General features: G+C 34.0%; 1 protein-coding gene across 4 annotated transcripts; it reads left to right on the forward strand.

Annotated features, from left to right (window-relative positions):
* The first annotated feature begins 5,043 nt into the window (after positions 1 to 5,043).
* On the forward strand, positions 5,044 to 8,190 carry LOC127093274 (probable protein phosphatase 2C 38). 4 transcript variants are annotated; one of them, XM_051032186.1, is made up of 6 exons: positions 5,044 to 5,270; positions 5,513 to 5,678; positions 5,768 to 6,091; positions 6,642 to 7,009; positions 7,222 to 7,458; positions 7,617 to 8,190. In XM_051032186.1, exons 3-6 carry the CDS (start codon positions 5,770 to 5,772, stop codon positions 7,833 to 7,835), a joined length of 1,146 nt encoding a protein of 381 aa, XP_050888143.1. In that variant the 5' UTR covers positions 5,044 to 5,270; positions 5,513 to 5,678; positions 5,768 to 5,769; the 3' UTR covers positions 7,836 to 8,190. The 4 variants fall into 4 exon arrangements, with proteins under 4 accessions (XP_050888143.1, XP_050888142.1, XP_050888145.1 ...); XM_051032185.1 differs by having other exon boundaries at positions 5,045 to 5,270; positions 5,742 to 6,091; XM_051032188.1 differs by having other exon boundaries at positions 5,045 to 5,270; positions 5,513 to 5,542; positions 5,742 to 6,091.
* The last annotated feature ends 2,918 nt before the right edge of the window (positions 8,191 to 11,108 follow it).

Raw genomic sequence — 11,108 nt, forward strand, 5'->3', positions numbered from 1 at the left:
TACTAAAATCAAATTAATTAATTTGGTAAAAATCCTGTTAATAAGAGTCTTTTGGATCACTGTTCTGTTAAACCTTATTGTCTTTGAGGTGGCAAGCTTGGACATAATGTCTGATATGAAGTTTTGTTTGTGGTGAACATGTTCTATTTCAAAGGAAGTAAAGTGAGATGATATACTTCTTAAATTTTTTAGATATGTTAGCATTTGGGCTTCTTTTGTCTGGTATTGCCCAAAGAATTGGTTGGCGACTAATTGGGAGTCTCTCTTGGCTTTTATTCTGGAGGCTCCCATCTCTAAGGTAAGAGTCATGATAGCCATAAGAGCCCCGTATTATGCATGATTGTTGCTGGAAGTGAATTCAAACTTCAATGTTTGCTTGATGAGTATGTCACCAGGTCCTTCCAAGACTATCCAGCACCGCCCCTTTTTACGTTCGAGGCACCATCGATTGATAACACCCATTCTAGGGGTGTATCTTTGTCTACAAGCGAGCTAAATTCTGCCACAAAATCTTCCGGAGCTTGTGATTTGATGCTTCCCCTTGGGACATACTTGATATCGTATTCTAAGAGTTCCACCGCCTAAGATACCATCCTTCTTGTTAAACATGGCTTCTTCAAGATTTGTCAAATAAGATAGTTGATTTTAACAAAGATCTTGTAACCTTGAAAGTGAGGTCTCATCTTTCTCACAGTGACAATGACAACTAGCAATAGCTTCTCAATCTTTTGATAATGTGTTTTGGCGCCTATGAACACATTATTTACGAAATACATATGTATTTTTTCCTTGTCTATCTCATAGACAAGGACTGACCTCATCGCATGATCTACGACCAAAAGATAAAGGAGTTATGGCGACTATTTCCTTTGGTGAGTGAGGATGGGAGGCGATGCCAGGAAAACCTTTACTTTCAATAAAGCCTTAACACATTCGAAGGTCCATTCAAATCTCTCTTTCTTCTTTAGGGAGACAAAGAAAAGGAAGGCTATGTAGCCCGCAAACTAGAGGAAGCGAGATAGGGTGACAAGGCTAGCTGTAAACCGTTGCACTTCCTTGATATTGGTAGGGCTAGTCATGGCAATGACTGTCTTCCATTTATTAGGATTGGCCTTAATGCCTCTTTTTCGTCAGCATGAACCCCATGAATTTTCTCTCCTAAATTTCGAAAGAGCATTTGGCAGGATTCAGGCGCATATCGTATTTCTTGACTGACTCCAGGACATCATCCAAATCTTCAGCATGATTGTGCCCATATATAGTTTTCACCATCATGTTATAAATGTATACCTATAGGTTCCACCCTATCAGATGGGAAAACACAATGTCCATGAGTCACTGGTAGGTTGCGTCAACGTTCTTGAGGCCTAAAGGCATGACATTGTAGTAGTAGTTGCCATGATTCGACATGAAAGCTATTTTGGAGGCGTCAAGGGGATCCATTAGAATCTGGTTATACCTAGAGTATGCATCCATGAAGCTCAACATGTGGTATCCTAAGGATCCATTGTTAAGGCGATCAATGTTCGATAGTGGATACGAGTCCTTAAGACAGGAGGCGTTCATGTCGGTGAGGTCCACACACATGTGTCATTTGTTGTTTGTTTTTCATAGTAAAACCATATTGTCTAGCCAGATAGGGTATTTTGTTTATGTAATGAACTTGACATCATATACTTTTACTACTTCCTCGTTAATGGCAACCCTTTTCAAATCGCTAACGTTCCACTTCGTCCGCACCGCTAATTTGGCAGATGGGTGGATGGCGAGGCGATGTCTCACCACTTTAAGGCTAAGTATAGGGTGGAAATAACCTCCTCTAGCACATTGGTCACTAGTTGCCCCATGTTGATGTTATATGGTGGCAGAGCATCTATGAAGAGGTAGCTTACATCAATCGGCTTAGTGTTTGCATCCTCGTCATATGTAGTCTTTAGGGTCACATGGCCCCTTACTTGTACATGTTTTCCTAATAATCCTATTAATGAACACTGAACACTTTGATGTCATTAGGATTGAGTTTCAGTGTATAGAAAGCGTCCTAGAACAGGACGTCAACAAAGCTACCAAGATCTATCAAGACTCACTCGATATCCTAATTGTCATGTTGCATAGTGATGACCAAGGAAAATGTGATGTTAACCCATGTTTCCCCTCACGCACCATTAGAGAAACCATGAGATATTACATTTACAGCAAGCACATTCCTTGTGTATTTCCTTCGGGAGAAGCTAGAGCTACATCTACTAGAGAAACCCTCCGCTTATGGTGTTAGTATTGAAGAGTAGAGTTTTGTTGGCCATCTTTGGAGGAAGATGCAAGGAATGGAAATGAGAGAGGTGTGACCCAAGTTAGTTTTTCCGAGGCCCTCGGTGGATGCCAATGTATTGGTCAAAAAGTATAGGTATACATGTTACCACTGCAAGGACAAGGATACTCAGAGGCCTTAGTAGGTTTATACCAATTCGTGGTGGTTAGGGCTTTCTCGTGGAGACGAGAAGCCATGTACGATGGTTTTTTGGTGGTTTTAGAGGAATTGTTCACGTAAGGTGAGAGAATCTGTATGTCAATTTGGTGCTTAGGTATAAGCGTATGAATCAGGATTTGTCGTTCTCCCATAAGGGAGAGGTATTTATAGAGGCCTTGGACTTAGGGTTTCCTTGGGAAGGTTCATCGCCCACTCAGTCAATGGTGGACCGTTGAAGCCCTATTTCCTAGAGATATATGAATCAACCACTAACCATGACTTCTCTCTTCCCAGGAAACGTCTTGTTCCATGCTCCCCTGACTGGACAAGAGGAAAACACTAGAGTGAGGTGATACCTTCCCGAGGGAGACATACGGTCGTCGCCCTTTCTGAGGGAGGCATAACTCCCTCCCTCGCCAGGTGTTTTACAAATATAACACTACAGAAACTCAAAATAAAAGTGACATGTGTGAAAAAAGAAAAAAAAAAGATAAGGTTAGTTACATTGTATGAATAAGAGAAAATTTCAATTTTCAATATTACAATTCAATAAAATAATAGAAAAGAGGAGAAAAAACAACCTTAACAAAAATAGTGTGGGGCAAGCATAATTGAGGGAATGAGCCTAAAACCTTAACTCTTCCCGCACACACAAAAAAGGGCAGGATGAGGTGGGTTCGCGGGCACTGCACCTCTAAAACCTAAAATTCCAATATTTTCTGTTAATACCTCCACCCGGAAAAACCTATAAAAGCCGAAGTAGGATGATAATATTAAGGGGGTGAGGTTAAAACTTTTTTCCGTTATACAAAATGGTGTGAGAAAAACAAACATGCATAACAACCTGAACCTATCATTCCTAGTTTGAACCATCCATAAAAATAACATCATAACTTAATAGTTTGGTAAGTGAAAAAAATAAAAATAAAAAAATTCAAAAAGATGCGAATTTAAAAATAACATAAGTTCTTTAATAAAAAATGGATAAAAATAAATAAACAAGTAATTAATTACCATCAACGAAAAGTTAAAAAAAAATCAATTAAAAAATGTAATGTAATATATTATAAGCATTCATATATTAGATAAATATCAATCATATATTACATATTTAATTAACTATTATTAAATTGAAATTACTAAAAAAAATATTGTTTATCCTATGTTATTATATTTATTTTTTCAATTTAAGAGAATTAATTTTTACAATGAAAATCAATTTTAGCCTTTAAAAATTGTGAAATTCAATTTAGTTCAAGATAAAAATAAAAACAAATTTTGTTTGTCGAGAAATATAAACCGAGACAAGTCACTCCATAAACAAAATTATTTTAGAGATGAAAAAAAGAGAAATTGTAATTTTTAAAGTCTTTTCTTTAATCTTAACAAATATTTTTAAAATGAAAAATAGAGCAGTAATTATTTAGTCATAGTGTGTAAATGTCTACAAATACTTTAAAACTTTATTTCTTATTTATTAATTTATTAATCTAAAACAATTATTTATGTTATTTATAATTTATTAATTTAAAAAAGCTTGACCATTGCATAATTTATTTTATAATTCTACTTTGATTGCAATAAATAAATACTATCATCATGCGTAATTTTTATTTAAGGGTATTTTCATAAATATATATTTTTTTAATTATTGTTTTATAAATATCAATAATGTAATTATATTTAAACATAAATATAAATAATATTGTCATTGATATTAAATCTAGATTAATAATTTAGACTCATTTACCTCAGCACCTAATTCTTATCAGAAATAAACTACCTCACCTACCAAAAAAGATACATCTATTTCTTTTTCTATCGTTATTTTCTTTTATTTCTCTCGTGTTAAACTACTCTCTCTTTTCTAAATTATAAATTATAGAATGTTTTGCCAAATTGATATTATTCAAATAATATAATTAATTTTATATAAAAAAAGAAATTGTATATAACTTTATGAAATTTCCTTTCATCAATGACACATGAAAATAATTAAAAGTAATGAGTAAAATAAATATTAAATAATAAAATAATAAAAAATCATTAATGACATATTCATAATAAATATAAAGAAAATTAAATAATCACTTTATCTTCTTTCTTTATATATATATATATATATATATATATATATATATATATATATATATATATATATATATTGTTTTCTCCATCTTCCATCATCAATCAAATAAAGTATAAAAAAGACAAACATTAATATTACCCTAATAAATCCTTAGGTCAATTTGCACCCAAAAAAAACAAAATCATGAGTCAATTGACATACACACAAGAAGATTATGACTCAAGAAACACAATCTCATGAAGTGATATATGGTCCAACCTATCTTCAAAAATAGAAACTCAATATAAAAGTGATGACATCTTTGAAAGAAAAAAAAAGATGAGGTTAGTTACATTGTATGAATAATAGAAAATTTCAATATTACTAATTCAAGAAAAGAATAAAAAGAGGAGAAAAAACAGCCTTAAAAATTGGTTGGTTAGAGGTCAAAGTCAAAACCCCACCAATGCATTAAAAAAATAGAAAAAAAAACAAATCAACCTCAAAAAGCCAAAAGCCCTTGGAAAATTCCCCTACCACCAAACCAAACCGAGTCAATTTTTATTGTTTTTCTTGTGTTTAATTCCTTTTTATGACAAACAATTAGGAAAGAGAAAAAAAAAACATATACCACATAACATACCCTTTCAAATCTACAAATCAAGTTTTCATCTTTCTCAATTCCTTTTCATGTCCAAACCTTAAATCAATTTCCCAACATATCTTCTATCTAAGGTACTATGGAAAAAAATCAATCTTTTTCAATCTATAATACATGGGTTGTTTATGTTTTTACATGTTTGAAGAATTTGAGTATGATTGTTTTTGTTGATAAATGTTGATGCATGCCACCTGTTTGTTGATTTGTTAAAGTGAATGAAACCCTCATTCTTGAATTGATTTGATTCATAGTTAATGATGGGGTGTATGTGTATGTGTATGTATTTGTATTGATTTTGATCTGAAACCTTGTGCAGGTTTTGGACATTGTTGGAAATAACAACAAGGTGTTTGATGGTTTCCACTTTTACATGTTATTATGGTGTCAGTATTCATTAGTAGGCATTTGATTTCTGGAGCTTTTGATAGTGACTTGGGATCAGTAACGTAGATGGTGTAGATAAGATAGAAAAAAAAAACTAGGTAATTATTTTTGTATTGTAATATTGTAATTGACTTTTATTTGATGATATATTTGTTGCTCAGTTGTGGTGTGGGTGAGGTTATGTAAGGCATGGTATCGGCTACAATTAGGCGAATCGTGTCACCCTGTTGGAGGCCATCTAGTGAGGGCGATTCTAGTAGGTATGGCGATGCAAGTGGACGTTCCGAGGGTTTGTTGTGGTATAAGGATTCTGGAAGACATGCAAATGGTGAATTCTCAATGGCTGTTGTTCAAGCAAACAATTTGTTGGAGGATCATAGCCAGGTTGAATCAGGACCCATGAGCTTAACTGAAGGAACTCCTCATGGTACTTTTGTTGGTGTTTATGATGGCCATGGAGGCCCAGAGACTGCTCGGTTTGTCAATGATCGCCTATTTAAACATATGAAGAGTACGTTCTTCTTCTATCTTCACCCTGCAACATAATTTTGCTTTCCTTGCCATTTTTTCCTTTGCATTCTTGTTATTTTGCGGTACGATTGTGATCTTTAGCTATAGAGGGGTTTTGTCCCTCTTTGTCCACATGTTTCTAAAAGCACAATTTGTTTCAGTGTATGATTGTTTTTGGCATCAAATGGAAGATGGATGATGTGATAACTAGTTTCATCGGTGATGAACTGATTTTTTTATCAAATAATTTGATCATTGGTTATAAAATTTGTCTCATTGTTTTCAATCGTCGATGACGGAAAGCCAAAAATCCTCCATTTTAAGCCACCATATAACCCCATAGTGCTGCCACTTTTTAAAATTCCGGCAATGCCGGTTGTCGAAAAATCACCATAATGCTGCCATGGCCGATATTTGAAAACACAACTATTTTTATCTATTAAACTTGCCCAAAATAAAGTCCGGGTAAAGTGGCGTAAAGGATTGATGAATTTCAGATTATTTTTTATTCGGTTGATATAGTTTCTGAATTCTTGCTGATCCAAATGCAGAGTTCACTGCAGAAAACCAGGGAATGTCGGCTGATGTTATCACGAAAGCATTTATGGCAACAGAAGAAGAATTTCTTGCTCTGGTGAAGAAGCAGTGGCAACACAAGCCACAGATAGCGTCAGTTGGAGCTTGCTGTTTGGTAGGTGTAATATATAACGGAGAGCTCTATACTGCAAATGCAGGAGATTCTCGAGCAGTGTTAGGTAGAATGGATGAGGCTACAAAAGAGGTTAAAGCGGTTCAACTATCTTATGAGCACAATGCTAGCCTGGAATCTGTCAGAGAAGAGCTACGCTCGTTGCATCCCAATGATCCACAGATCGTAATGATGAAGCACACGGTCTGGCGCGTGAAGGGTCTCATTCAGGTAACATTTTTAAATGCTTTATCTCAAGTTTTATTTTCTCTTTTCACGTAACGATACATACGTGCACACACACATTCAATGCCTGTGTTAGTGTATTCAGAAATTATGATTCGTAATTCTAAGTTGATACACATGTTTGAGGTCTGTGTTCATGGATGTGTTCTGAAAATCATAGAGTTGTGTCGACCAATTTTTTTTTATTGATATTGTAGATTTCAAGATCCCTTGGCGACGCCTATCTAAAGAAGAAAGAGTTTAACCAAGCACCACTGTTGTCGAAATTCCGGCTCTCAGAACCCTTTGAAACGCCAATACTTAAAGCTGAACCAACAATACAAGTACAGAAACTAGAACCTAGTGATCAATTTATTATATTTGCATCAGATGGATTATGGGAGCATATGAGCAATCAAGAAGCAGTTGACATTGTCCAAAGCTGTCCACGCAATGTATGATTCTAACTTAGTTGATTTTTTTTCCTTCCATTTCTCCGAAAAGTCTCTTCTGAGTTCTGATCTGCTATATTCAATTATAACTGTATTGCATAAAGCCATAAACAACAATTGAGCAAAGGATATGATTTCTCATGCTGTGTATTCTTATACAGGGAGTAGCAAAGAAACTTATAAAATCAGCGCTTTGTGAAGCTGCAAAGAAAAGAGAAATGAGATACTCAGACTTGAAAAAGATTGACCGTGGTGTACGGAGACATTTCCATGACGACATCACGGTCATAGTTGTGTATCTTGATTCGCATAATTCGCGAGCTCCCACCGTTTCAATTAAAGGAGGTGGTGATTTTGGTACCGGTATTGTAAATGGCTAGATTGAGAGTTTTTCTACATAATATATATCAATTCAAGTTCCTCACCATCTCTTGAATTTGAATTCCAAATGTAAATTTTTCTCTCCTCATAGTCCCAGGGTTAGGGATAATAGCTTTAACTTTCAAGAACAAATTCCCTCTCCCTTTCTCTCTTTGGCTTATTTTCTTTATTTTCCTTTTCCATCAAAGCATTTTATGCAGTGTTTGAATTATTTTTACCATTCATTATTAATTCCATAGAAGATATTATTATTACTCTTGAGACTGTGCCTCACAGAAGAACAGATACATGAGTTTTTTTCTAAGTTTTATTTGAGAAATATAGTATATACATCACTATTGTTCTTTATTATGATATTTAAGACTTTTCAATGAGTTGTTGTACTGGACTAGTATATCACTATCATTTAGTTAAAGTGACCCATCAAATGCAACTCATTAATTTTTTCTGCACTGTCATAAATGTTAATGGAAGTTTCTTTAGGAACATCTTTCTGGGCAAGTTATGGTAGAATCTTTCGCAACTTCTCTAGTGTTTGGTAAGATGGTTTTTCTAACTTCATACTAGACTCTTCAAACATTTTTAGCTAGAGTTTCATATCATTTATTGTGGTATTCCTTGCTGAAAAATTGAGTATGTATGAGTATAGTTTGCAACACAAACTCATCCCTCAGTATTAGGTTTATCTAGACTCTGACAATCAAGTATCATAGGCATATGTTTTGTTGATTTGACACATTATTTTATGCTAAAACAAATGTATATATGCATCATATTATATCTTAGCAAATATACCCAAAAATAAAAACAACGGAATTTCTTTTCGGTGTCATTCAAAACACTGAAAACTCAAATTTGTCTTCGGGTGTTTCCGAAGAAACATTTTCGGACGCACCTTAAAACCATTTTTTACTAAAATTTATTCGGAGATGCATCTGTCAAACTTTCTAGGGTGTATTCGTTGATGAATATTCGAAAACAACCTTGAACCCAATTTACTCAAAATTTTCATTGGGCTAATTTATTTAACCATTCAATGATATTTTTGAAAGTGCATCTTCGAAAATGTTAAGCGAAAAACTGAATAGAACACCATCTTGCATGATCATCTCTCCCACACTCCATATCACTTTCATAACCCAAAATTCTTTAAAAAAATTCTCAATCAACTTTTCGACTCCAGATCATCATTCTTGTGTTTTATCACATCAAATGGAGCAAAAGAATCTTCCATATCACTTCAATAACCCAAAACTCTTTAAAAAAAATCTCAATCAACTTTTCGACTCCAAATCATCATTCTTGTATTTTATCACATCAAATGGAGCAAAAGAAGCTGCAATTTAAGGTAAAGTTCACTCATTTCATCCCTCATTGCTTGCATTAATCTTCTCATTGAGCATAAAAATGAACGTTGAGTCCGATTGTGCTTATCCGAATTTACCTCGTCATGTTTCGGATGTGTATATCTGGATTTTCCTACTACTGTGAGTTTTTAAAATTGTTTTTCTATTTTGGTTCGTATTAGATATGGTGCACCCATATATGTTTCTAAAAGTTGTTGTAAGTAATGATGTAAAACCGGATGTAGTGAAGAATGATGTTAAATCAGATGAAGTGAAGGACGAAGTTAAACTGATTGTTGTTGAGATAGATGTTGGTCAATATTTTAGAAATGAACAACTGTTTACTGCTCGTGAATATATGATTGAATGAGTTCGCATGAAGGCCATGAAATTGGGGATTAACATTGTAATTCCTACAATGTTTCAAAGACAAGTATTTGCAACCATGAGTTGTGAGAGAAATGACATGTATGTTCCACCGATTCGGAAGCTGAAACATGATGACACTGGATTGAGAAAATGTGTCTGCCTGTTTAAATTGTGTGGATATTGTAAGGTGAATGATACATGAAAATTTAACTTGATTTCTTGTATACATAATCATGTTTTGCAAACCAAGCTAATCAGTCATCCCATCATATGTCGCCTTAAACTAGAGAAGAAGAAAATTGTTTCGGACATATCTTTAATTAGGGTAGCACCAAAAAATAGACTTGCAGATTTGAAACGGAAAATACCTAAAGTTTTTCAAATATAAAGCAGGTAAATAATGCGCGTTATAGAAACAACATGGAGATAAGAGGTCTTAGATCCGAAATATAACAACTTTTGAAGCTTTTGGATGATATGCGACGATGCATCTTTTGATATATTTTAGATTGTAATCGATACACTTTTTTTGAATGTATTATCGTCAACGATGTAATCTTGATACGATTTAGTACATAAGTAATACATATTCAACAATGATAGTGTAAATGTTGAATGTTCCAGTTTACAATTTTTATGGTTTATATTTTATGTTTTTGTTTACACAATTTCGGGTGTGATTCTGGTTTAGGATGATTCCAAATATGCATATCCGGATAAATTCCACACTAAATTAAAAAAAACACAACAAGGCAGTTTACGGATGTGCATATCCGTAAACACCCTTTTTTTCGTAAAAAAAATAGAGTTTATCCGGAGATGCATGTCCATTAAGCTCTCTGATGGAAGGATAAAGGTTTCTAAGGTCAAAGTTGACCCAAAACTTGTATAAATAGGGTGTCTCGCATCCTATACTTTCTACAAAATACAGAACAATCAGAGAATGACTAATTATTCCCATCTTGCATTTGTGTATCTTAATAACACAAATCCCCCACTTCAATTTTGAATCTACCAGGACATACTTCTCATCGATCTAAAAATCAAATTGAATACTCTTCTGCGATATCCAAAAATTATTAAGCTCGAGAATCATTCATCCTCGTTTGACAGCGAAGGGAAGATACAGTTCACCAACTTTGAACTGAAGACGGGTGAAGATTTAAAGGTCATGTGAAGTACATTTTATCGTTACGCATCAAAAGATCTAATTGAAGTGGATGCGAAGATTGCAAGATCCGTCAAAAATATTATCAATATGTTGCAACGTCATGAACTACCCATTTATAACGATATATAATGTTACATTTATGTTAAGAACTATTTATGTAATGTTGAGTGTTTTAATTTAATGTTAAATTATTTTTGTTTCTAGATCTTCCTCATACCGACTCTATTTCTAGTTTGAAGTATCAGGATCATTTTCGGATATGTATCTCCGAATTATATCAAATACACTTTCGGAGATGCAACTCTGAACTAAAATTAAGTATAGCAGGGGTGACTCACTCGTTTGCGTTCAATTTTATGGGAAATGGATGCGTCCTGAGATGAATA

Source organism: Lathyrus oleraceus, chromosome 6, assembly GCF_024323335.1.
Source record: "Lathyrus oleraceus cultivar Zhongwan6 chromosome 6, CAAS_Psat_ZW6_1.0, whole genome shotgun sequence".
Lineage (NCBI taxonomy): Eukaryota > Viridiplantae > Streptophyta > Magnoliopsida > Fabales > Fabaceae > Lathyrus > Lathyrus oleraceus.